General features: G+C 45.4%; 1 protein-coding gene across 1 annotated transcript in view; it reads right to left on the reverse strand.

Moving 5' to 3' along the window:
- Window positions 1-27,261, reverse strand: part of PITPNC1 (phosphatidylinositol transfer protein cytoplasmic 1) — a gene marked incomplete at its 5' end in the record, with an annotated part of 242,850 nt that overhangs the window by 78,896 nt on the left and 136,693 nt on the right. Inside the window, one exon of the mRNA XM_084237063.1 lies at window positions 7,406-7,477. Coding sequence (XP_084093189.1) covers window positions 7,406-7,477 — 72 coding nt within the window. The remainder of the gene's footprint in view (window positions 1-7,405; window positions 7,478-27,261) is intronic.

Below are 27,261 nucleotides of genomic sequence, written 5' to 3' on the forward strand. Positions count from 1 at the left end.
AGTTTGGTTAACTGCCTTCTAACCCTTGGTGCCAACAGGCAGCACACACAGGCATTTTTGGATTTTCCCTAGCACTGGTGAACTGGGCCTAGATAAAAAACAAATACTACATTAAGCTACGCTGTCACTAATAGTGATCACAAGCAATGAGTTCCAGCTCCCTGATGCAGAGATAACCTGTACTGTGACTATTGCTTTGAGAATCAGAAAGCTAGTCCTCGTGTGGGACAGAACTCCTTTTGCCCACATGTTTTTTACATCCAGTCCTAAAATCACAAATTGTTCCACAAATAGCAGAGGCAACATCTTAAGGACTCAAATATGATCTGTTTTCCATTGTCCTCAAAATGATACTATTAGACACAGATTGAATAAGGGCATTGATTTTCCACTTCACGGACAAAGTGGATGATAATCCTTCGAAACTGCAAATAGGGGTGTTTTGTGCAATCTTCTTTTTAGCATGTACTGACTTATTAGAGAAAATTGCAGATTTTGTAGGTGGTTGGTTATAATAATCTAAGGTTAAAAACGGAACCATGAAAATTGAAGACATCAGAGATCATGTCTAAAAATAAAGCAATTGCTTTTTTCTTCCTATAATCCTCAATTAGAAGGCATTTAAGGAAAAGATAATCAACTTCAGGGACCTGTAAGTATAGATTCTACAGCTCTCCCTGCACATTGTCCTACTTTACTTAATTTCAATATATTCTGAAATGTGTAAATAAATTATTCTATCCTATATCTATTCCATGTTACCTTCTTGATTTTTAAAATGTAAATACTAATAATGAAAATAAAAAATATAAATACTAGTAATGAAAATAACTTCACGATAACTATTGTGATAAATCCTTAATCAATAGAGCTCTCCCTAGATGATAAAATGCCCTTTAGGTGAGTTGGTAGCTTTCATTGGATGCCATCTGTTGTCGGGAGGGGAATTTTTCTGGCCATCTTTCCAAGGCAATGCTCAACTCACCCAAAGGGGATACCCAGGGGAAGAAAGCATATATTGATATTTCTCAGGTAGATGTCTATAGTTAACCAAACGAGATAATCAGTTCACCAAATGAGATAATCTAATTGTCTTAAAACCGAGCACAACTCAGTGATTGAAAATGTCCTAACCAGGGCCTCCCCGGTGGCGCAGCGGTTGAGCGCTGGGTTGCGAAGCTGCCCGCGGCCTCTGCAGCGCCGGTTCGATCCCCGGCTGCTCCCCGGCCACCGGAGGAGGGTCCCACATGGTGCGCAGACCTCTCCTGCCGCCCGCTACTCCCCTCAGCAGTGTACTTCGGTCCTTCTGCCTGCTCTGCCTCCCGCTCTGGCTCTGGTGAATTCTCTCGCCTTCCCGTGCTTCTGACTGTACCCAGTGCATGTATAAACAGAACAAACAAACAAACAAATAAATAAATGAAAAAAAAAAACATGCCTCTATAAAATAAAAAAAAAGAAAAAAAGAAAAAAAGAAAATGTCCTAACCAAAGAGAGAAAACAGGAATCAGAAGCTGGATCTCAAATCCAAGCAAAGGTCCTCAGGATCAAGGTGAGTTCCATCCTGGAACATCTAGAACATTCTCTTTTCTGTCACCCTCTCCCTAGATAAGCTCAACCATTCCATCTCTGAGTCATGACCCAAAGTACTCTCTGAACTCCAGATTCTTTAACCAACTCCTTACCTGCCATCTTTGCTCGGGAGTCTCATCCATACGTTAAGCTGCTGTTGAAAATAAAGCTCTTGACTTTCCCTCAGGGCCTGCTTCTTTCTTTCTTTTTTAAGATTTACTTACTTATGCATACAAGAGCTGGGGTGCAGGCCAGAGATGGGCAGTGGGGGTGGGGGAGGGGGCGCAGTGAGAGGATTCACCAGAGACAAAGTGGGGAACAGGCAGATCTACTGAAAAACACTGCTGAGGGGATCAACGAGACAGGAGAGGTCTGCTGTGCCAGGTGGGTCAGCTCCCTGGCTGGGGATCTGCAGTGGCTGTGGATAGCTTCAGAGTGCGGAGACTTAACGCTTGCGCCACCAGGGAGGCCTGCCTGCTTCTCTTTCACTGCCTTTCACTATGACTATGGCTCATCCACCCACTCACGGTGAACAGTCAAATCCAGCAATCCCAAGGTACAACCACTCATTCAGGGACAACAGACAAAGCTAGAAATCCTAACGCCATCTTTATCTTGTTTCCCCCCCTCATGCATTAGTTGTAAGAGAAAATCAGTTTCCAAAATATACCTGTCTTCCTTGTCTTTATCTGCTGCCAGGTCTGCAGCCCGATCCACCATCATCTTTGGTCTGAATTATTGCAACCTCCTGCCAACCAGACTCCCTGCTACCAGGGAAGCAGGTACCGCTGTTCTCCACAGAATGGCCGGAGAACACATTGAAAACACAAATCGCCTGGTGTGATGTGACATCCTACACTGTATTGGGGCAGAAAAAGGACATGAGAGGGAAAACCGGTGAAATCCTGTCTGTAGTTTTTATAAAGGTTATCTAAGATGTTAGCATTAGGGGCAGCCCAGTAAAGGGTGTGAGAGACTGTACTATCTTTGCAACTTTGAGGTAACTTTAAGATTGTTCCATACTAAAAAGTTCATCTCAAAACCCTATTAAATAACATGTTTCTTTGTTTAAAATCCTTAAATAACTTACCAACTGCGCTAAGATCCAAACTCTCTGTCATGGCTTCCCAGGACTCTGCTCACTGGTTTTCTGGCAGTTTTGGGGATATACCAGACTGTCTGGGGACTTTGTCTTTGTGAGGTCTGCATAACAAAACATCCAGCTTGGGCCTCCTGGTGGCGCAAGGGGTTAAGCACCACACTATGAAGCAGTCCGGCCAGCCAGGGAGCAACCCACATGGCACAGCAGACCTCTCCTGTCTCGCCCGCTGCTCCCCTCAGCAGTGTATTTCAGTCAGTCTGCCTGTTCTGTTCCCCGCTCTGTCTCTGGTGAATCCTCTCACCCCCCGTATCTCTGGCCTGTACCCCAGCTCTTGTATACATAAATAAATAAATCTTAAAAAAAAAAAGACTGAACTCCAGGTGATGGTGTCTACCTGGACAGTGCCACATGACTCCCACAGGTGCTCTACATATTAAAAAAACAAAACAAAACAAAACACCCAGCTTGGACCATATAGTATCTAACAAAACACTATAGCTTAAATGATAGAATTTTATTTCCTCACAGTTCTAGAGGCTGGACATTCAAGATCAAGGTGTCCGTCAGCTGAATTTCTTCTGAGGCCTCGCCTATCGGCCTGAAGATGGCGGTCTCCTTGTTGGGTCCCTGCAAGGTCTTCCCGCTGTGCTTCTACAACCCTAGTCTCTGAGTGTCCCAGCATCCTCTTCTTTTAGCGACACCAGTCAGACTGCATAAGTGTCCACATTAATGGCCCCACCTCCAAACACCATGATATTCTGAGGTACTTCAACATATGAATTTGGGGTGAGGGGGACAGATTCAGCTCATTACAGCTCCCTTGCCCTTGTGACTCCTCTAACAGTTGATTCCTTCCCATCCTCAGGTCTCACAAGGGCCTGTCACCTCGTCCAAGAGTCACTTCCTGAACAGGGCTTCAACCAGCCCCTCCCATCCTATTTCTCGATTGCCTTCCTAACACTTACTACAGCTGGGATTCTTTCCTGTTTACTTGCTGTTATCTGCTTTCCCCAAGTCTTCAGTAGTGGAGTCAGCTCTCTCTTCTTGTATCCTCCATGCCTCTCGGAATTCCTGGCACATAGCAGGAACTCCAAATTGGTTGAACAAAAAATGGCTTGTTGACAATCAGACAAAAGGAGCGTCTCATTAAAAAATCATCATAAACCCAGTTAACCCCAAGGTGATGACTGCAACAGCAGCAACACCTTATATTTGTATAGTCCTTTAAGGTTTATTAAATGCTTCCAGGGAAATTAACCTGTCTGGATCCTCTATGCAGGGGCACGAGCAATCTTTACTCTGTTTTCTTGATAAAGAAACCAAGAATCTGCTGCTTAAGATCACAGAACTGGGATTTCACTCTCGATCCACTTGTTTCACAAAGAACAACTCTGTGTTCTTTCATTACAACACAGCTGAAGTAGAAATGAAATAAATTCCAAATACTTCTTTTAGCAACCTCCAAGGAGAGCTTTGTGAAGGACAGAGTCTCACGCTTCCAGGAACTAAACTGGACATTCTTTCCATGTGATCAGAAGGCGTGTCATTGCTGAGAAATAGTGGCTAACAAGAACCAATATGGAGCCCTAAGGCCCTTTCATTGTGTGGGTGGGGGTGGTGGTTATAAACATATTTTTTGTAAGCTGTTCTAGTTGCAGGGGTATGAAGGGATTTGAAGAGTCCCACTTCCTGAATGTTCATACTTGCTTTAAAATAGCATTTAATATTTTCTGTAAATCTGTAGTTCTCTGCCTTGATGTCCCTTAGATTTACCTAGGGGCGCTTTACAAATCCCAATGCCTAGACCCCAGCCCAGACAAATGAAACCAGAAACCCGGGGCAGGGATGATGGCATCAGTTTGCTGAATGTCCCAGGTGTCTTTAATATGCAGCCATGAGTGAGAAACATTGGTTGAGACCTTCGAATGGGGTAGGAATGACATATCCTCTGCCCCCCAAAGAGAACATATCAGATTTAGCTGGAGGATGAATTCTCTAAAGCTGCACATACTCTAGAGTCCCCAGAGGGTTTTCTAGCCTTCAAGTGTGGTGGGGGGTTTAGACCAGCCTGTACCCAGAACCAATTAAATCAGAATCCTGGGGGGAGGGCGGGAACCCAGGCAGGAGCCCTTGTTAAAACTTCTCAGGTGAGTCCAGTGTGCAGCCAAGGTTGCGAACAACAGTTTTCAATGGTGCCTGCTTTGTTTGGAAGAGGAAGGAAAGGCAGGGCTGCCCCCCATTAACCCCGCTGAACGACAGTAACCTGGCAGCAGCTGTCCCACGAATGCTAAGCACCGGCTCTCCCAGATCTAGATTTATGGCCTTGGACAAACAACAGGACCTTACCTTGGCATGGTGCCATCCTCCCCAGTACTAATTAAGGTCTAAATAATTCTCATCAGTATGTGCATGAAATAAATGGGCCTCATTTTAGGACACAACTTCTCATTGTGTCCTGGTTAATATAATCAACGTTTACAGGTTTTTGCAATCATAAATATACCAGTTTTATTTTAACAAGAAAGAGGAGATGTTTATATCTGGTTACCACTGCTATTTATTTTTCACTAGATTTCGGGGTATGTAAAAATAGTACTTATATGGCAGTTGATAATAGGCTAATAACACTACTCTGTTCAATCACTAATCGATATGATTACCACTAGTGTCTTTCAATTTAATGATTCTTCTTATCATCATCAATTTCATTAAATTTTTGGCAGGTAGGGGAGGATGCAGGGTACAGATAACAGTATGAAAAATGGTAGCTGAATGATAAAACTATGCACCCAGAAAATGCAAAGAAATGAACTGGGTTTATTAAATAATTTGGCAAAGCGCGAGTTGAGAAATATCCACTATGGTGTTGCTTTCTTTAGCAACTCTGCCTCCCACCAAAAACTCCTTACTTATCCTTGGACAGAAAGAGAACAAGCCAGCAACACACACAATCTGCTTAAGGTTCTAGTTTTGAATCCTTGGACAAAGCTATGTTTTAATCATTAAAGCATTATTGCATAAACATATTTCTCATGTCCTGATTTTGAGGCATTAACAAGTGTGAATGAAAATCAATGAAGTCTTCCTTTTCTGCCTCCCTGGGACCAACTTTGAACCAGCTGGGTGACCACCAGCTGTTGCTGAATATGTAAATTGGAGGAAGGCAAATTGAAAAAGAAGATGCCTGATTGAGTGGGCCCGTCTGCTCCGGTGGCCTCAGAGGCAGGACCTGGGCATCTGTGGAGCAGAACCAGTCAGAGGCTGGGATGGGAACATGAGCAGAACCACGGTCAGGGCCTCTTTTCTGTAACAAGATGGCTGAACTTGGACTTGAGAAAGTTGGGGGCTGTGATGGAGGGATAAGGAGTTGGTCCCCGGGGAATCTCAGAGTCAGCAAGTTGGGGAGAAGGAGAGAACCCAGAACACAAGAGGGCACTTGTCCCAGAGGGAGCAAGCTGCTTGCACAGGCCTGCACACAGGGCATCGGTGCTCCTCTTGAAGGCTGACCTGAGTCTCAGAGAGGCCCGGCCCATGGCATGAACAAGGGGTGCTGACTCTGAATGTGTGTCCCGGCTTCAGGGTGGCAAGCCTGGTATTTCAAATTCCTAGGAGAGTAGTGACAAAGCTAAATTTCTGGGAGCGCTCAAGGAGAGTAGTGAAAGGAACTTAAAACCTGCCAAAAAGGGATATAAAGTAATAAATGGTAACGATGTGCATTCTTTGAACTATTTGAACTGAGCAGAGGAGAAAACGGATCCCACTGGTCCTACTGACTTTTAGGGATCGCAGGGGGGCTGTGTGTCCTCTCTGCACCCCTACAAATGGAGCAGTTTTTAACTATTCATGAGGACAGAGTCACAGAGGAAGAGGAGGCGAGGGAATTTGATCGGAAGGACTAAAAGATATTAACCTTCCCCCACTTTTGCAGATTGTACAAGTTAAAGCAATTCAGTCATGAAGGGTCACTTTGGCAGGAACCGTTCCCCTTCATTTGGACATAGACCCCATCTTTCTCTCCACAGATGCAACAGATGCAAATAAGATAAGAATTAGCAGATGAAGCCTTGAAGCATCTAGACCCAGGTTTTCCCCTGGATGGCTCTCGAAGGAATCCAGTCTTGGGGTGAGGCTTGTGGTAGGTCACAGCCTTCATTACCAAAGAGAAGGGAGAAATGTCCCGGTAGCAGAAGCCTGGGGTAAAAGACAGGTCAGAAGATGGATTACGAGCAATACTAGTAAACAAAACAAGTGCTTGAAATTTAAGAGTCAGAAGGCCTTGCAGGAGAAGTGCGCCTAGATTTTAAGGTGGGCTGTGTGTGTTCAAGGGTCTACATGCAAATGTCAACACGGTACAGAAAATACTCTCAGTGTGCCATGCACATACCCCACTGTATCAGGTTCCTACATAAGTGTCAACAGTCATCGAGAAGATGTGCACTTAATTCCAGTGAAACCAAAAACAGGAGTTGCACGGTCCCCACCAGCCTCTCAACCTCCTGTGACCGTCACTTGGGGTCACAGAGATTCCTGAATAAAGGCGCATGGGAAGCATGTAAAAAAGAGAAGGGAGAAACTCCAGACAACAAATCAATCCAGGGAGAAATCCCAGGGGAACGGCTCTCAGAAACCAAAGGCCAGACTTTTGGGGTCCCAGCACAGACCCTGCTACTGGCCGGCCACCCGAGGGCCACGGTTGGCCCGGGGACACGGCTGGGGCAGGAGTTGGGTACTCACGCTGTCGTTGCTTCCTTTGTTGTCCTCATACTTGGTTTCTATGTGGATGGAGAATTTCGGCAGAAAGGAACACTATGAGAAAAACAATAGTTTCATTAGCATAACATTTTCCTCTCTTCGCATCTTCAAAGTAACTCTGGGTGCTCTCCTGACCACAAGGTGAAAGCACTGGGCTCGAGCAGAGGTGTTAAGATCTGAATTCAGGCAAGACAAGCCACCATGGGTAACATGCACACAGTTCCTTCCAGAAGGCAGGCTGGAGAGAATAACCAGTCATGGAAGCAAGTCACTAAGGGCACATTTCCAAGGGGAGTATGTGAGCCCCAGTACGGGCTTTCCTAAGGCAAACTCCTGCAACAGAGGCAATCCTACTTTTACGGTGCTTACCTTGGGTAAAAAGCAGGCACTGCTGGATACCTGAGCACCCAGCCTTAATGTTGATAAAATATTCATATATTCACATAAACATGCATCCTCATAAATATTCATGTCCATTCATAGCAATGGCATAGTAAAACTTTAAGACCACAAGTTAGTGAAGTCAGAGAGACCTGGCTTTTAATTGGCATTTGTCCCTTGGTAGCTATGCGACTTTGGACAAGTCATTTAACTTTTCTGAGCTCCAGCAATGAGAAAACGGGTAATAATTCTTACCTAATAGTACCAGGGTGAGGGTTAAATAAGATCATGTGTATAAAACATGCAGCGCTCTGCCCGAGTAAACATTCAACAGATGACAGAATCAGCATGAAGCTGCAGCTGAACTTGACCATAAGAGGCAGCCCCTCTTTTCTGCCTGCACAGGGGAGAGAAGCCCCAAATGCAGCACAGCCCGAATGTCCCCATCTCATTGAGTCACAGTCAACGCATTCAGTAGGTTTTAAGGGTTAAGGTAGTTCAAGAAGAGGATTTTGATGGATGTTGATGTAATCTCCCTCCTGCTGGCACTGAGCTGGGCATTACTGTCACCAGAGAAGGGATTGAGGACTAATGGGTAAAATGACCCAGCAACTCCATGGGGGCTGCAGGTATTGGAGAAATGAGGTGCAGGCTGATATGTTCACAGTCCCAAGAGTCAACAGAACACGTACTCTGCCGCAGACACTGGTCCAAGTACTTCAAAATTCTAATTTGTTTATCCCTTGTCACCATCCCATGAAGTGGGTACTATTATGAGCAGTTCTGCTTTAAAGATTATAGGAGCAGAGAGGTTAAGTCAGTAGCTCACGATCACACAGCTTGTGAGCATCAGAGGTGGGATGGAAAGTCTGGTAGCTTGGTCTCAGTGTTGATGCTCTTAATCACCAGCCCTGTGGGTCTCAAAGTGGGGTCTCTGAACCTAGGATACCAACAACAGCCTAGAACTTGTTAGAAATGCAAATTTGAGCCCAACACCCATCCTCTGAATCAGAAGCTCTGGGGGCGCGGCCCAGGCAGCTGTGTTTAACAGGCTCTCCAGAGGTTGCTGATGCAGACATAAGCTGGGAAGCCACCTCACAAATGGAAAGAGTGCATTGTCTAAAATTCCTAAGTCCAAAATACCCACCATGGGCTTCACCCCCACCGTGACTGTGACCCCTTTTGGCCCAGCTGAGATCCCCCAGGGCATCTGTACAAGCAGGGAGAGGCCTGGGATGTGCCATCGATAATTCTCCTGACATCACATGCCTGTGTGCATTCGGCATTCATCTGTCTTAATCCGAGTGAAACAGGCAAGCTGAACCGTGACTAAGGAAACACGGAAACAATCAATCCCTGTAATTGCCTTTATGGAGAATGAGGCCCTGTGATTATTCATTAACACCTTCTTTGCTGTCTCCTCTCCAACCTCTCACTCCATAACTGCTGCCCTCACACCCAGTTCCAGGGAGTTCCAAGGAGGGGCAGTTCCATGTGACTTGAAACCCTGGAGGTCGCAGGCCCCATGGCAGAGTTCTCAATTGACCTGTGATCTTGGGGAGATGCACCCTCCAAGAGACCCTTTTAGAAATAACTAGCTTTCGGGAGAGTTCATTTGTCCTTTTTAACCCATAATTCACATGAGGGTCCATTCAGCTAGTGCACTGTACTAGTGGCAAGAAACAGCCACCCAAGGTGGGGAGCTGGGTCTGGGTGCGTCAGCGTGGAACCCTGCAAGGAGCTTTTAATCGGTCGAAACTCTAAACCACTTAACTAAGGTCAAATAAGTGAACTTCAACATTTGGGTATTAAACCCAATTAGGCAATGTGAAACTCTCATGCAAATTAGCAGATGTTATTCTTGAGTTAAGGACTTGGGTTATTTTCAGATCAGAACGGCAGCCCTGGCTGGGAGGACACGTTGCTTCAGCAAGATGGAGGGAGGCTTGGGATCAGACAGTCAACTCCACACTGATCAGCCTTTTTCTTTTCAGCAGCAGCTGGGACTGATAATCCCTTGGGATAGCTGATGGTGGTTCTCGGAGCCCTAGCCTGTGTGGTGTCTCAAGTTAAATCAGAAGAATCTATTACTGGGGGTGTTTTCAGAGCTGTCACCAAAATCTCTCTGGCTAGATGTCCATCTTGAGACAAACTTCTGACTCTATCATGCAGATTAGAACTTTCCCTAGAAATCCATTCCACTAACCCTAGTGCAGCCATAACTGTCAAGCAAGGTCTCTTATTTCTCCCTGGTTGGCCTCCTATTGTAGCCATCCATGGAGATTATACTCAACCTCTTCCACTCTAAGACCCGGTGCCCGGCTTCACTCATTGTCCTTTGCAGCTGATAATTTGGATTCACAGCTTAATAAGGACACAGATTGTCAGAGAAACACCTTCAGCTTCCCTTCCCGCCATAGCAAATCTGCTTATTTCTCTGTGCTGCTTATTCTCTGTGAATCAGAAAAGGACACTGCCTTCTTTACTGCAGTGGAAAATACGATGATGGAAAGAACTGTGACTTAAGAGGCCACAGACTGGGGCTCATACATGAGATGGCTTGAACTTGAGAAAATGATTTCACCATTCCCAGCCTCAGTTTCCCCTTTTATAGAATAGGGACAATCCTTCTTATTGCGCAGGAGTGTTGAGAAGATCAAGGAGATCATTCAAGTAAAAACCAGCCCAGGTGTTTACTTGACACAGAGTAGGTGCACAGTAAAAATATTTCTAAATCTTTTCTCTGGAAACGTGGATTGTTGGTTATTTGCATCCGCTCCCTATTTCCTCCCTACAATTCCAAAATAGAATGAAAAGTATTTTATTCTGAAGAAATAAATCAGCATCAAGTTCCCTCGATTATATTTCTTCCTTCATCTTACAAGCAATATCAGTTCCCTGTCTTCACAATCATACTCTATTAGGAGAGCAGTCAGTTCTGGCTGCCTCTACTTTTTCACCGCCCACCTCTTCTCAACCAGCACAATACGGTGTGGAAATGACTGATTATCAAACAATTTTCCAATCAGGATTGCTTCCTCGTCACACCCTGTGGAAACCTCTCCACTGACCCATAGGAGCAGTCCCCCCTCCTAGCAGTTCCTTTTCAGCCTTCTCTTCTTCCCTCCCTCATCCTGTCCATGTGGGTGGTCCCTCCCACGTTGGAAGGACTGTCTTTCACTCTACTTTCTGGCTCAAACCCTCTCTGGAATTGTCTCTGCTCTTGAATTTTCCCAAAGAATTTTGTATGGATACCTCACAAATGGACATCTCCGACCCCCATTGCTCTCTCACAGGTCCAGCTGCCCAGTGGCCATCCCCATCGAGGCCTATAGATACACCAACTTCCAAGGCCCATGCTGAATTCAAATGTCCTTCTGCACTACATGGTTTTCTAGGGCTGTCCTGACAAATTACCACAAGCATGGTGGCTGAAAACAACAGGAAGTTATCCTCTCACGATTCTGGAGGCTGTCATCTAAAATCAAGGTGTTGGATTGAGATACCACCTTACACCAGTAAGAATGGCACATATCGGGCCTCCCTGGTGGCGCAGCGGGTTGAGCACAGCGCTGTGAAGCTGTCTGGAGCCTCTGCAGCGTTGGTTTGATTTCCAGCCGGCCAGGGAGATTCCCACATGGCGCAGCAGGCCTCTCCTGTCTTGCCTGCTGCTCCTCTCAGCAGTGTTTTCCGTCACTCTTCCTGTTCTGCTCCCCACTCTGTTTCTGGTGAATCCTCTCACACTCCCGCGCCTCTGGCCTGTACCCCAGTGCTTTTATAAATAAATAAATCTTAAAAAAAATACAGAATTAAAAAAAAAGAATGACACATATCAAAAAAAAAAAACAAGCAACAACAAATGTTGGCCAGGATGCGGTAAAAAAGGAACTCTCCTACATTGCTGGTGGGAGTGCAAACTGGTCCAACCACTGTGGAAAGCTGTCTGGAGGTGCCTCAGTCTAATAAAAATGGAGCTATCAAATGACCCGGCAATTCCACTCCTAGGGATCTCCCCAAAGGACGTGAAAACATTGATTCAAAAGACCACCTGCACCCCTATGTTTATTGCAGCCCTATTTACAATAGGCAAAACCTGGAAACAACCCGAATGCCCAAAAACAGATGACTGGACCAAGAAGATGTGCTACATAGACACCATGGAATATTACTCAGCATTCCAAAAAGATAAACTCATGCCATTCGCAGCAACGTGGATGGAGCTGGAAGGAATTATGCTCAGTGAAATAAGCCAGAAGGAAAAAGAAAAATACCGGATGGTTTCACTTATAGCAGGAATATAGGGGAACCCAATAAGATATGAGAGTAAAAAAATAACAACAGTACAAAACACAACAAAGCAAAAATGGACAATTTGATTTCCTGCAGGGGAGGAGGAGGGAGAGGGATCCGAGGCAGGGAGGGAGGAGCACAGGGGACTGAGGTGACGGTGCACGGGTGCATTGGAGAAGGAAACTCTATGGGGACTACACCTGAGGGGGCGGGGGAAGCAAAGATTGTTTAAAAATGAACAACGATGTAAAAAAAATTAATTAAAAAAATAAAGTTAAAATTGAGATTAAAAAAACCCCAAAAATAAAATAAAATCAAGGTGTTGGTAAGTGGTGCACCCTGGAAGACTCTGGAAAAGAATCCTTCCTGGCCTCTTGCAACTTCTGATGGTTCTGCATGTTCCCTGGCTTGTGGACACCTAACTCCAATCTCCCCCTGTGTCTTCACATCATCTTTCTGTGTCTTCTTTTCTTGTAAGTTACCAGTTACTGGATTTAGTCATCCTGAATCGAGAGTGACTTCACCATGAGGCCCTGAACTGATTCTCTGCAGAGACCCTGCTTCCAAATAAGCTCATTCTGAGGTGCCGGTGGACATGAACACTGAGGGGGACACTATTCAACCCACTGCATTCAGCCAATCACATCCAAAGAACCCCCAGATCCTACTGGCTAAGCTTCCCTGCTTAACGGGAAGGCTGGCATCATCTACATCTGGCCCTAAAGTCCTTCATGCCCCTGCTCTGCATTCATGCCATGGGTCAGTCACAGAAGATTCTCCCAGTCCCTGGAACATGTCTGTCTGTCATGGGTTGGTTACATTTTGCCCATATTTCTTTCAGCTTTAAGTTTCCTCCCTAAATCTTACCCAGCCCATCTCAAATACAACTTCAGGATAGTTATTCCACGTGTGAAAGTAGACTGGACTTTTGTCACAGCACTTATCCACTTCCCATCATCACAACATGCTGTCTGTGTGTCTGGCTCACCTACCAGACAAGCCCCAACACCATTCCAGTAGGCGTACCCTCCCCTACACCCTGTTGCCCTCAGGGGAGCCCTGAGCCGTTACCCTCCTTATTCTGCATAAAAGCATCTCTGCAGGTTTAAGTTTGCTCAGAGCTGCTTTCTGTGCATGCTTTTTGCTCCAGCTAGGAATATACCATCTAGCCAAGCCCTTCTCAGCTATCCAGGGGGAGAAGTGAGCACCCCACTTTCCAATCCTGGACTTTCTCAAAATATGCAGTAGCCATTTAAGATTCTGACACATTCCCTTGGGTGGAAGGAGTTCCAGATCACTGAGGGAACTTCAGGAGTGTGGGAGCAGGGAAAAACATCACCAAAATAGCCAAACTGGAATGTGAAACAAGAGAGATGTGAGGAGTGGTCGCCACTGGCTACAAGCAGAAGAGGTAGAAGAGCACTAAGACTCCTGTGGTCTTGATGGCACAGTTATTTGGGAATACAGAAGAAGAAAAGACTAAATACCTACAGTAGACAGGATTCTAAGCTCGCCTCCCAGACACCCAGCCCCCTGTATACACACGCTGTACCAACTTTCCCCTTAAGTGTGAGCAATACAGTGAATACGATGGGGTAGCAGCTCCTCTGATTCCATCAGCATGATGATCAGATTATGTGGCATTATATTATATATCATATATATTACATATTACATTATTACCTTGCAGAAGATGCAGAGATTTCTTTTGCGGGCTTTGAGGAAGTGAGGTGCTAAGTGGTGAGAGAGCCACTAGAAAACGATCAGTCCTACCACCTCAAGGATCTGAAAACTGCCAATGACAAAGTGAGTCTGGCAGCAGACCCTGAGTCTCAGATGACACTGGAGCCCTGGCTGACCGCTGCATTTCAGCCTGGAGGCACTCTGAGCTAATACTCAGCTAATATGCCCTACAACGATCTGCAATAGGAAGTTTGCGGGTGTTTTTGTTTGTTTTTGTACCCCAGAAGAACTGGGATGAAGCCCGAGAGGTGTGGGAGGTGAGAAGACTCACCAGAGACAGAGTGGGGAGCAGAACAGGTAGATCTACTGCAATACACTGCTGAGGGGAGCAGCCAGCAAGACAGGAGAGGTCTGCTGCACCATGTGGGTAGCTCCCTAGCTGGGGATTGAACTCAGACCATAACAGTGATAGTGCTGAGACTTACTCCTAAGATACCAGAGAGGCCTGGAAGTTTGTTTTTTAAGTTACTGAATTTATGGGAAGTTTGTTAACACAGCAATAGAAAACCAACATAGCCCTCAACCTCCAGAATCCCAAAACCATGTCCCTTCTGGATCACCAGTTTGGCTCTCACTCGCTTTGAGGTTTGACCTGTGCAGATACCTTAATCCCTGTGAGTTTCAGTTTCCTCATCTGTAAAATGGAGACAGTGTCAACCTCTCAGCTGGAGGGAGAGCAGGGGCGGGGAAGGGGATTAAATGAGATAGTGAATGTCCAAGGTCAGGTAACATATGGCAGACAGGTACTCAAGTAACTCTGGAGGTCCCATTGTACCCCTCCCCAAGAAACTCCTACAGGCTACACGGGGGGATGTAGAGAGGGGTTGGGGGTGGGGAGACAGTCTCCACAGTGTGTGGGGAGCACTGGGAGGCTGTGGGCTGGCTGGAGCTGTGGCCACAGGAAGAAGCCAGACTGGATCGTCTCCCGACACAGGTTGGGGCCAAGCCACAGGTCTGGGCTCCCTGACCCCAACCTGCCGTGGTGCTGAGGACACGTCATATGTACCTGCCAGCTCTGTGCTCTCACGGCCCTCTTTTTCCTACACTCCTGGTGGCTGCTTTTTCTGTGCAGGGCTCTTTGCTTTACCTTTTCTCCACTTTCCCTCAACCCCCTGCCAACTGCATGCAGGGAAACAAGAATACTACAGGATCTCTGGCATCTTTTTCTTTCCTAGATCTAAGGGTTTTATTCCTGCTGGCTCGCTCAGCCTTGTTACAAAAGCTGAGGCTAAGAGAAGTTAAGAAATGGCATCAAAAAACAGCATTTGGGGGGCCTCCCCGGTGGCGTAGCGGGTTGAGCACAGCGCTGTGAAGCTGTCCGCAGCCTCTGCAGCGCCGGTTCGATCCTGGCCAGCCTGCGAGGGTCCCACATGGCGCAGCAGTCCTCTCCCATCTTGCCCTCTGCTCCCCTCAGCAGTGTATTTCGGTTCTTCTGCCTGTTCTGTTCCCCACTCTGTCTCTGGTGGATCCTCTCACCCTCCCATGCCTCTGGCCTGTACCCCAGCTCCTGTATAAAAAATAAATAAATCTTTAAAAAAAAAACAGCATTTGGGGGCCCCAGGGGCTACCTGATAAGACCCCACTTAAACAGGTATGTGTGTGTGGGGGGGGTGGCTCTAGAGCAGTGTGATGAGAGGGACAAAGGTCATGAAGTGTCCTCATCCCTGGACACTGAGAGGGGGGACATCACCAGTCATTTCAGCTCCACGCCCCCCCCCCAACCCCCAGCTGTCCCTCCTCTCCTGGATTCTTCATTGTCATGAAAAACCTTTCTCTCTCTGTCTCTCTAACTCTCCTTGACTAGTGGCACCTTCACTGGGAAAATCATATCGAATATTCACTTTATTACATCCAGCATTTGTTTTTTCCCTCACCCCCAAAAACCAGTAACGTCATGGAGAAGTCAGGGAAATAAGGCAAAAATCGTCTGTCATCCCCTCTTGGATTTTTCTAGCTGAGATCCTCCCAAGCCAGAAGAATCTTACTAGTGTTGCTGTTGTCTGCTCCCTGCCATGACCAGCTTCCTTTGTGCTCAGTATCTGAGCATCTTTAATTTGCTTTCCAAACCCAATGGCATTCACTGTCTTGACCCTCTTCTCATAAATAGATCACTGGGTACCTGTGAAATCTTTCATACCTGAAACCGAATGTAAGGGAAAGTATTGGTTCATTGTGGGGCATTTAAATGCATGTACTAGGAGCTTGGGGAGTGATGGGGGCTCTGCAGCCGGGAGAAGAATGCAGCCGGGAAGACGAATCTGCAAGACGGGCGCAGTACCTGAGCTCCTGCAGGAACCACTTCCAGACACAAGCACGCTCAGGCTCAGTGTCGGGAAATGGAGCAGCATATGCAAAATGCACGGCAGAGCCGAGTTTTCAATTCACTACAGACATGCTTTGGAAAAATGAAAGAGCTATTTTTAGTCCAGTGATTGATTACGGTTGCCATGGCAATAAGAAACACTTACGAGAACAAAACTAAATGTAAGCAAGTCTTAAAGAGAAAGGGGCGAACACACTGGGAATTTCATGGTCAGTTTTTGGGTGGTCCAATCTTCACACCTGCATAGGTGGTGGCAAGAACCACGCCGGGAGTGGGATCTGGGGGTCTTCCAGGGGTCTGGACTTCAGAAGCATGCAGTGGCAAAACTTCTGGAAGCATAAGCACCACTTACTTTAAAGATCATCATCACTGTGCCCGAGGATGCTATTACTTCAGAGCACCCAGCTCAAGGTGGGTATTAAGGGTATTACCGCTACACCTGCTTACAAAGGCAAATAAAAACCCTATTCTCTGTATCAGTATATTTCTGATGATGCTGGTGGGTTTGTTAAAAAGATAGATTTCAGGCCTCTCTCCTGGTGATGAAGTAAGTAGTTGGCATCCCTGAGTCCAATCCTGAACACAGGACTTGATTTTTCTTTTCTTTTCTTTTCTTTTCTTTTTCAGTGGTTCTTAGTATATGGAGATTTGTATAGCTATTACCACAATTTAATTGTTGAACATTTTTATCACCACTAACAGAAACTCTGTACCAGTTATCAGTCACTCCCAGCTCCACCCATCACACCCCAGCCCGCCTCAATCCACACCCCAAGGAATCACTAATCTACTTTCTGTCTCTATGATTTGTCTATTCTGTTTTGATTCTCTCACTTAGCTTACTTTTATAGGAGGATGATATTCTATTGTCTGGGTATACCACATTTTAATTTATTCATTTACCAGTTGATGAACATTTGTCTCCATGCTGTGACTATTAGGAATAATGCTGCTATGGACATTCTTGTACAAATTTTGGTGTGAATACTAAATTTTTGTTTCTTTGGGGTGTATACCTATGTCCAACCTCTTGAGGAACTACCAGATGGTTTTCCAAAGTGGCTGTACCATTTTACCTTTCCTTATCTGAGGGCTCCAGGTTCTCCACATTCTTGCCAACACTTGTTACTGCCCGCCCATTTCTTAACCCCTGCAAAGTACTCTGGAACACCTCTGGGTCAAAATGATGATTCAAGATAAACCCAGACAACATTCTCCATGTTGAGTCTGGGACAGACAGGTAGTGCCTGTACTTATCTCAGGCATTGTTCCAAGTATCCAGAGTAATAATTCATCTACTAACTCAGCCCTCATACAACTATAGGAGAGATGAACTATAATTGCTCCCACTTCACACATGAAGAAACGAAGGCATGGATAGGTGGAGTAGCCCCCAAACCACTCAACATTTACACAAGAGAGCTGGGATTCAGCCCAGGCTGTCTGGCTCTGAGGTTCACGTTTGATTCCGTGTCCTGCTGCCTCCTGCGTACTAGCAAAGCACAAGACTGTTTCTAGAGGAAACGGGGGTGGTGGTGACTAAGGCTCAGGCTTTGCTTCTCAGCTACTAAGAGCAGAGAAAATATGTGTGTATGCATCAGTCAAATGACAGATGTGCCCTACTTCAAACAAACTCAAAAAAAGAAAAGAAAAACTGGGGAAATAATTATTCCTTTAATAATTATTTAAGAAATTCATGGGGTATTTTTATTACTTTAAGTGCCAAAATATACTAGTACCTTTAACATGCAATCATTTCCAAAATGGAATATTTTGAGAAATTTATACAGTGGGAAGTCTTTTAAAATCCTACCTAGAACTCCAGAAAGGGCACAGATTCTCAGGTGTGAGAAATTTTATAAAAGAACAAGTGTTCATTAACACAAGGTTGGTCCTGTAACAGACGTGGAGGCAACCCAAAGTCTAGCAGGCGAAGATTAAGTACACTGTGGTGGCCTCTCAAAAGTTATTTAAGGGCCTCCCCGGTGGCGCAGCGGTTGAGTGCTGGGTTGCGAAGCTGCCCGCGGCCTCTGCAGCGCAGGTTCGAACCCTGGCTGCTCCCCGGCCACCAGAGGAGGGTCCCACATGGCGCACAGACCTCTCCTGCCGCCCGCTGCTCCCCTCAGCAGTGTACTTCGGTCCTTCTGCCTGCTCTGCTCCCTGCTCTGGCTCTGGTGAATTCTCTCACTCTCCCGCGCTTCTGACTGTACCCAGTGCTTGTATAAATAAATAAATAAATAAATAAATAAATAAATAAATAAATAAATAAATCTTAAAAAAAGGTTATTTAAAAAGCAAAATGTAAACAATAGGAGGGTCCCATTTTTTTGTAAAAAGAAAGCAAAGTAGGTTATTATAGGCACAGAAAAGTTAGAGAAATAGATACTAAAATATTCCTTTTTTTAAAATTTATTTTTGCACACAGAACTGGGGTCTAGGCCAGAGGCGCGGGGGTTGAAAGGGGGGTGGTTGAGAGGATTCACCAGATACAGAGTGGGGAACAGAACAGGCAGGCTGGCTGAAATACACTGGTGTGGGGAGCAGCGGGCGAGATAGGAGAGGTCTGTTGCGCCATGTGGGTTGCTCCCTGGCTGGGATCGAACTCAGGCCGCAGTGGCTGGCGACAGCTTGATAGTGCTGAGACTTAACCCTGCACCACCAGTGCGGCCCTCTGATACTATGATATTCTTATGGAGGACAGTGGTGGAAATTATGGGTCCCTTTCATTTTCTCTTATACACATTTTTATAAAGCTTGGATTTTATAGTAAACATACACATTTCCAGTAAGCAGAAAAAAATTTAAACTCAATTTAAAAAAGTTAATGGACACATTAATGATATCTCAAAGTAATTGTTATTGCTAATGGAAGTCAGAGGATGTTTGAAGATTCTCTTAAATCTAGTCCACTTTAACTTAAAGAGGAGTAGATTATGAAGAGCATTGTTAAATAGTTGGAGGGGGTGCGAGTGCAGCAAGTTTGGGAATTGCTACGTAAAGTGGTTCTTGTCTCACTCATCACATTTGTTAATGGAGTTTTAGAACAAGGCAAGATGTCAGAGGTGCTACAGTTCAGCAGCTTAAACCACCTTTTAAATGGCATCAGATTCTTTTGTCAAATAAAATATGAAGCCGGAACATGAAGGCTAGTGAAACCTGTCCATGGAAGCTCCTGGGCCAGAAGGACCCTTTGAAAACCATTGCTTGAGTTCAATAACTTAATGCTTTGTTCCTGGTCACCAGCCGGAATCCTTCCATGTCTGAGAGAAACATTTTACAAGGAGGATTGCAACTGAGAAAGTTAAATGGAAGAGTCGAGAAGCTGGCTTGAGGTAGATGAAGTATTTATAGACTTTTAAAAGCTCATTTCCTTTTAGCTTTTACCTGGAACGCAATGCATTTCTCTCTAGCCAACTAGTTCTAACTCTATGCAACAGGTGTTCCTTGCTTTCAACGAACATTAAACTCTATATAGACTTGACCTTCTCTCTAATGGAATCCCCCAGAAGACATCGATTCTCTGGCACTATATTCTATATTATCATATTAAAGGTACTTCAAGGCCATACACAGAATTTCAGCTTGAGATGGGATCACTACTAAAACTGGATTTGCAAATGCTTCTACCTTTCACCAATAAAAAGCTTATGTCCAGAATGTTTCACAGGGCTCAGTGAGATCAGGCCTAGAGTTTAGTATTTATTATCTTCAAGGAATCTAAGACTGGCACTTTTGCTATTTGCGAAGGAGGAGATTGTGGGTAGCATATCTGGATATAGAGAAAGTTGGTTGAACCCTAGATCTTAAAGTACCTTTCCATTTTCTCTATTTCTCATCAGGAAATTTTTAAAAAATAAATATTCATTGTGGTAACATTGATTTATAAATATTATCTGTTTGAGGTGTTATAAATTATAACATTATATAACAGCATTATAAATCAGCATTTGAATATACTATTGCATAGTCACCAGTAAAATTCTAGACTCCATCCGTTACCACACATTTGACCCCCTCTATTGGATTCACTTACTCCCTAACCATTGGATATTTCTTTTTTTTTTTTTTTAAAGATTTATTTGTTTATGCATGCAAGAACTGGGGTACAGGCCAGAGGTGCAGGGGGTGGGGTGTGTGTGTGAGAAGATTCACCAGAGACTGAGTGGGGAACAGAACAGGCAGATTGACTGAAATATACTGCTGAGGGGAGTAGCAGGCGAGCCAAGAGAGGTCTGCTGCACCATGTGGGTAACTCCCTGGCTGGCAGAGGATCAAACTCGTGCTGCAGAGGCTGTGGATAGCTTCATAGTGCTGTGCTCAAACCCTTGTGCCCCTCATTGGGTATTTCTTTTCTGTTTTTCTAAAAGTGATGTTTTTTTTTAATGATTTATTTATTTATGCATACAAGAGCTGGGGTACAGGCCAGAGATTAGAGTGGGGGGGAGAGGATTCACCACAGGCAAAGCGAGGAACAGAACAGGCAGACTGACTGAAATACACTGCTGAGGGGAGTAGCGGGTGAGACAGGAGGGGTCTGCTTCGCCATGTGGGTTTTTCTCTGGCCAGCCGGGGATCAAACTCGTGCTGCAGAGGCTGCGGATAGCTTCACAGTGCGGTGCTTAACCCCTTGCACCACCAGAGAGGTCCCTTTATTGGGTATTTCTTATCCTTTCATTGTGACAGAAAATTTGCCTGACACAGACAGAAGGTAATATATATATTTATACAAACTTCTCTTTTGTACATGGAAGATCTTCAATACACCCATTAATTTCAAAAAGGCGTGTTTCCAGCTGTTCCCTCATCTACTCAGAATCTCATCATGCAGGGAAATTCAAAGAAAAGCAGGGGACCCACTGGGCTCTCCTTGCTGTTCTGAGTTGCAGGACCAGGTTTGACTCATACGTAATGGGTAGATGGTAACGGTGACATGGTAGCTGGGAAAAAATTGCAAAGGAGATATTTCCACAAAAGTGAGAAAAGGAACCCCAAGTGGAGAAAACAAAGGAATTTTAAAACAAAGAGAGGAAGAAAGGAATTGCATGTAAATAATAGAGATGAGGATGAATCAGAGAATGACTCCCCAAATATAGGCTGCACAGGAAGAAAAATGTGGCCAAGAAGAGTGGTGAGGCCTGAAAGAAGTGGGGGGCAATGAGAGGAAGGGAATATGTGGGAGGCAGAGCAGGGAAATACAGCAGGAAAACAGCTGCTTGTATTCCAGCCCACAGTGAGAAAATGAATGTCAGCCTTTCTACTGCTTCTCGTCGGCCTGCACCCTACACTGCACTTCTGTTCATTCATTAGTTCAGTCATTGATGGGGCCCCTTGCTGGCCCCCAACTGCTGAGTAACAGTAGCTAACAGGAAATGCAAGGCCAAGAGGCAGAGGAAGCGAATGCATGAATGAAAGTATGTTTTCTCAATGGGGCATGGTTTACTACTGAAGCTTCTCTGAAAATGGAGCAGGGAAACTAAAATCAGGTTCACACCATCCAGGACTGGACCTGTCAAGGCAGACAGATATAAGCAGAGGATGCTGTGAATACTGATAGCTACACACAACAAAGGCAAGACAAGGATTTAAAGAGACAGGCCGCACACCCAGGATGAAAGAGAACAGCAAGCAAATAATAGGGATGGGAATGAATCAAGATGGGGAAAAATGAGGGTGACTTCACAAAGAGATAGGCTCGAAAATTCCAGGGAGAAGACTTTAGATTCCAATCTTCCTCAGTTAAAAGTTGTAAGAGTTGCCCCTCAAGGCAACTGAGCAAATTCACCACTTAAATGTACACACTGATGTAGTTCTAAGTACCTTAGGGATAAAGAGAGGTCAAAAGACATGGGAGCAGGCCTCCCTGGTGGTGCAAGCGGTTAAGATGCAACTTATGAACCTGTTCCCAGTCTCTGCAGCACGAGTTCCATCCCCCGGCCAGCGAGGGAGAAACCCACATGCATGGCAGACCTCTCCCGACTGGCCCGCTACTCCCCTCAGTAGTGTACTTCGATCCATCTGCCTGTTCTGTTCCCCACTCTGTCTCTGGTGAATCCTCTCATCCTCACCTCTGGCCTGTACCCCAGCTCTTGAATGCATAAATAAATAAATCTTAAAAAAAAAGACATTGGAGCAATTATAAATTCACCTCCTTTAATCACCAAGATTTCAGTTTTAGTACAGCCCAGTTTTATGTATTTTATTTTTACAGAAGGAATTTTGCCTCATAACATCTTTCCAGCTGTATTATTCTGATTTCACCAACTTGAACAGAACACAACTCCACAGGCATTAATAAAATGTAGAAGAGAAATCCAATTTTCAGTGCCATGAGTGGAAAACAGAAAACAAAGGATAGAAGGATTTCCTAGGAAAATCTTCTACAGAAAATTCCTTTAAACACGTATTTTTCCTCTGATGCTGGTCCTCTGTAGTCATTTTGAGTGGTGTTTTAAAAACGTAATCAATTTCACAATGTTATGCAGAAAAAGTGTATTTTATCTTATATTCTCTCTCATCCTGTCCCCAAATTAATTTTTTTCGGAAGTACAAAAAAGAGTTTGGGAACAGCTAGAGCCAATTGAAAGGGATAAAGTAGACAAACAACACTGGCTGTTGCAGGTTCCTGCCTGCCCAGGCACCCATCGATTAGATGACAGAGACCAGTTCTAGACAAGGATCCTGGCACAGGTGCCAATAAGCTGGTTTGCCCCTGGTTCACCCATTCAACCAGTTCATTTTCTAAACTGGCATAAATCAGAATGCATGAACTCATTATCATCCCAGTGCCTTGCTTAACTTTGCTATGGGGTCTAACAGAATTGATTTTGCTTAAAAATGAATATAGGGCCTTCCTGGTGGCACAAGGGTTAAGCACCACACTATGAAGCAATCTGCAGCCTCTGCAGCACAAGTTCCATCCCCGGCCGGCCAGGGAGCAACCTACATGGCACAGCAGACCTCTATTGACTCACCCGCTGCTCCCCTCAGCAGTGTATTGCAGTCAATCTGCCTGTTCTGCTCCCCACTCTGTCTCTGGTGGATCCTCTCACACTGCCCATTTCTGGCCTGTACCCCAGCTGTTGTATGCATAAATAAATACATCTTTAAAAAAAGGTAATACATAAGCTCATGTCACATTACCACTGAGAGATCTTCAAAACAACTCAGTTATTTGAATAGTGGTAATCTGTAGGCAATCATCAGAGTCAGAATGACCAAGTTCAGCACTCTTTAAGTTGAGAATTCTTCAGGGTTCAAAAAAATTGAAATATTAGAGAACATACATTGAAATATAGGAGAAAATAACATTTAGAACTGATCTTTTGGCCTGTTTAATGGACATGTAATGATTCTAACTTGGAATTTTCTGGACTTCCCCCAAATTTGAGAAGACTGGCTTTGCAAAATCTAGGGTCCCAGGGGCAAATCAGTGTGAGAAGTGGTGCACACTACACCTCCCTTTTGGAGAGTCATAACGTATGTCAGAACAATAAAGGCTCTGAGAAGTCCTGCAGTAACAAAATCTGTTTAACTCTGTATAACCCAGTGTTTCCCTTACCTAACTGACTGTTCACCATTTTCATGATCATTATTACAAATGGTTCTAGGCTGTTTCCATCTAAATTTTCTTGAACACTGAGGAGTCATGAACTTGGTCTCTCTGACTCCAAGCACTGACCCAGTACGAGGCAGACTTCAACCATCTCCGCGGGTGGGGGGGCCTCTTCTGGCCTGTGCTTAATCACTGCCTTGCTCACTAGCACCCCCCCCCACAACTGCTTCTTTGGCCTGTTCCCTGAGGTCATATAGCTATATTTCTAAGAGAAGTGATATTTTCTTTAGTGTCTCTTGGCCCTTCCCTCCCCACTACCCCCACCGCGTTACCTACAGCTGGGATATTCAGGGTTAACTGTGATGTGGAGACAAAAGTTATTTCCTAACCATCTGACCCCTATCCTTACCCCTGTCTCCATGACCCTAAAGAAGAAACTCTTGAGGATCTTCATTCTCAAACTTAGAGTAGCTGGGTGGCCTGATTGCCCTGATTTTCTTCCCAACAAGACCAATCCAAGAGTTCAATATAATCACATCTCTTCCCTGAACTTTAACCTATTTCCTACTTAAGTAATTTAGTGGTTTTTACCCACCTTGGCTGGGACGGTGCAGAAGGTGTGTGTGTTTGAGGGGGGATGGGAGGGTGAGGGGGAGCTCCAGGAGGGGGAGAAGGCTTGAGAGGAATGGAAGTCAGGGGTCTGCACACAAAGCACTCATCTGCTCTTTTAATTATCAGGGAGACTAAGAAGGCCAAGAGTATGAGTGAATTCCTACCCAGAACATTGAGCTGCTTTCAGAAAAATGCCTCCATCTCTTATCACCACTTCTAGGAAGATCATCCAAGTTCACCTTGGGCCACGGCGGCCATTCTTAACCATAAATGGCCTTCACTCTCTCCCCAGGCTTGACAAGCCAACCCAGAACAACCCCACCTCTCAATGTGGCCCAACACAGTCTAAAGGTATCATTAAAGAGTTGTTTCCTCCTCCCTTCCTGGGTGTGCTACAATTTACTCTCTCTACATCTCCCCATTAAAAGGCATTGGACAGCCACTCCAGCCTTTTCTCATGGGGTGCCCCCACACTAAGTAGCAGAAAGTGCCCCCTTTGTCATCACTGCTTCTGTGCATTCTTTTTTTTTTTTTTTAGATTTATTTATTTTTTTATACAAGCACTGGGGTACAGTCGGAAGTGTGGGAGGGTGAGAGAATTCACCAGAGCCAGAGCAGAGAGCAGAACAGGCAGACTGATGAAGTACACTGCTGAGGGGAGCAGCGGGCACGGCAGGAGAGGTCTGCGCGCCATGTGGACCCTCACCCGGCGGCCGGGGATCGAACCAGCGCTGCAGAGGCTGCTGGCAGCTTTGCAACCCAGTGCTCAACCGCTGCGCCACCAGGGGAGGCCCTGCTTCTGTGCATTCTTATTAACTGTGTCGGTGGAATGGGAGGGTCACGGCCACGAAGTACCCCCAGCAGCTATGCTCCAGGCCACTGTTTTCAATTCCTATAGCTGAAGTTTTCAAATTCTCACAATTGAGAAGAAAACCCTCTTTCCCTCCCTCCATGACTACCAAGGCAGAGCTGATGCTGCTCAGCTGTGTTCATATTCCAGCTCAGCCTTTTTTTAGCCCTAGAAAAACAAAGTCGGCGGTGCTGGAAGGCAGCCAGTCTCCTTGGGTACCTTCCTTTGTGACTTTATGAACTTCACAAGAACCAGCAGGTTTTGAAGAATGGGCGAGATGGCCTGTCCTCTGGAAAATTGTTGCCATGTTGTTCTTTGTTTACTGTATAATTAAGACTTTTTCCTATAACCAAGCTAAAGATATTTTTTCCACTTCCTGTGCAAATGGCATTTCCACATAATCCTAAACACACACAGTCACTCACAGTGATGAAAAAGCTTTTCCGTCTTGATAACTGTGATAATGTTGAAGCCCTAGATGACCTTAAATAGAAAGTTCTCTTAGCTGGATTTTGTCACAAATGAGGGCAGCGCGAGGTCTCGGGAACAGGCTGAGCACTCAGATATAAGAGTGGGGCTCTGGAGTAGGCATTGCTCTGGGCTAGTGCTATGGGAAGACACCTGTCTGCAGTATTAAGAGCTCCTCAGCCCCACGATGGAGGGCAGGGCATGCCGGCCGGCCTCACTTGGGAGTCTGGCGCTGGGGAAGTTTTACTTCTGGGCACAGACAGGAATATAGAATATGGGGCTTGGAAAGACATCAAAAAGAGGTATTTTGGATGAAAGCATTGGGAAATGCAGAGGCCAGGGAAAAGCACTGAAAACAGGAAAAAAGATGGAGAAACTGAAAGCATCTGTCTGAAATTCTGGGAGCAGACCCCGTAGTCAGGGAGAAGAGTGGGCTCTGACCCTGGGGCTATCGGGGGCAGAGGGGGTGCAAACACAGCTGAGTGCAGAGTGGAGGGGAGGGAGGCAGCTTTAAAATGAACACTGCAGGCCCAAGAGTGCACCTGCATCCAGAGAGAAAAACGGATGCCCCGGTCACTGCAGAGATGGAAAGAAAAGCTGTCCTATATTTGGGATGGAAAATAAAAGAGGAGTAGCCAGGAACAATGTAGCTTCCCTATGGAGAACTAAATCCAGACCTTGCCTGACACTGAAAGCTGCTACGACCTGGTCTCCGCCTGTCCGGGTGGCCAGAATCTCTGATAGCACCTGCCCAGGAGGCCTGGAATGAGCAAACTGTGGGTGGAATTATACCCTCACCCTGATCATATATTGAAGCCTCACACCCACTGTGATGGCATTTCTAGGTGGGCCTTTGGGAGGTGATTAAGTCTAGATGAGGTCACGAGGGTGGGTCCTCAGCATAGGATTAATGTCCTTATGCGAAGAGACCAGAGAGCTGGTTGCTCTTTCCCTGCCATGGGAGGACACAGCAAGCAAGCAGATGTCTGCAAACCAGGAAGAGGGCCTCTCCAGGAAGTGAATCAGATGCTACCTTGGGCATGGACTCCGCAGCCTCCAGAACCGTGAGAGATAAATGTCTATTGCTCAAACCACCCAATTGACGCAACTCAAGATGACTCAGACAAAGCTAATGTGCGTTGCAGGTAGGAGTTCTACTGTCCCTAAGGTCCAGCCCAAATCCCACGTTCTCTAAGATATAGCCCCATATTTCTCCCAGGCTGATTTCTCTCCCATCCCAAATCCCACTTTCTCTAGGACATATCCCCACATTGCTCCCTGGCTGATTTCTCGCTCCTTTCTTCAACTTTGTTTGAGCTTCAGCTATAACACTTGGCACCAATCTTCCTTGAAATACTGACAGTTATGTCACTGGTTTTCTACCCAACTCTCTAGTCCATTTCACCTCCTATTCTGACAGGTCATTTGATTGAGCTGATGTTAACAGAGCGTGTCAATTGCAGGACAGATTCCCGAGTTACGCAATTCTCTTTCCCTTGACCCACCCACGTGCCCCTGTTCTCGTCACTTGATTTTTATACAGGTGTCTCTGATATTAATGATATTGTGTTTGTTTTTAAGAATATGTATTAAGTACTGAGGTCCCCCCCTCCCTTACC

Source organism: Talpa europaea (genome assembly GCF_964194135.1).
Source record: "Talpa europaea genome assembly, chromosome: 7".
In the NCBI taxonomy this organism is placed as follows: Eukaryota; Metazoa; Chordata; class Mammalia; order Eulipotyphla; family Talpidae; genus Talpa; species Talpa europaea.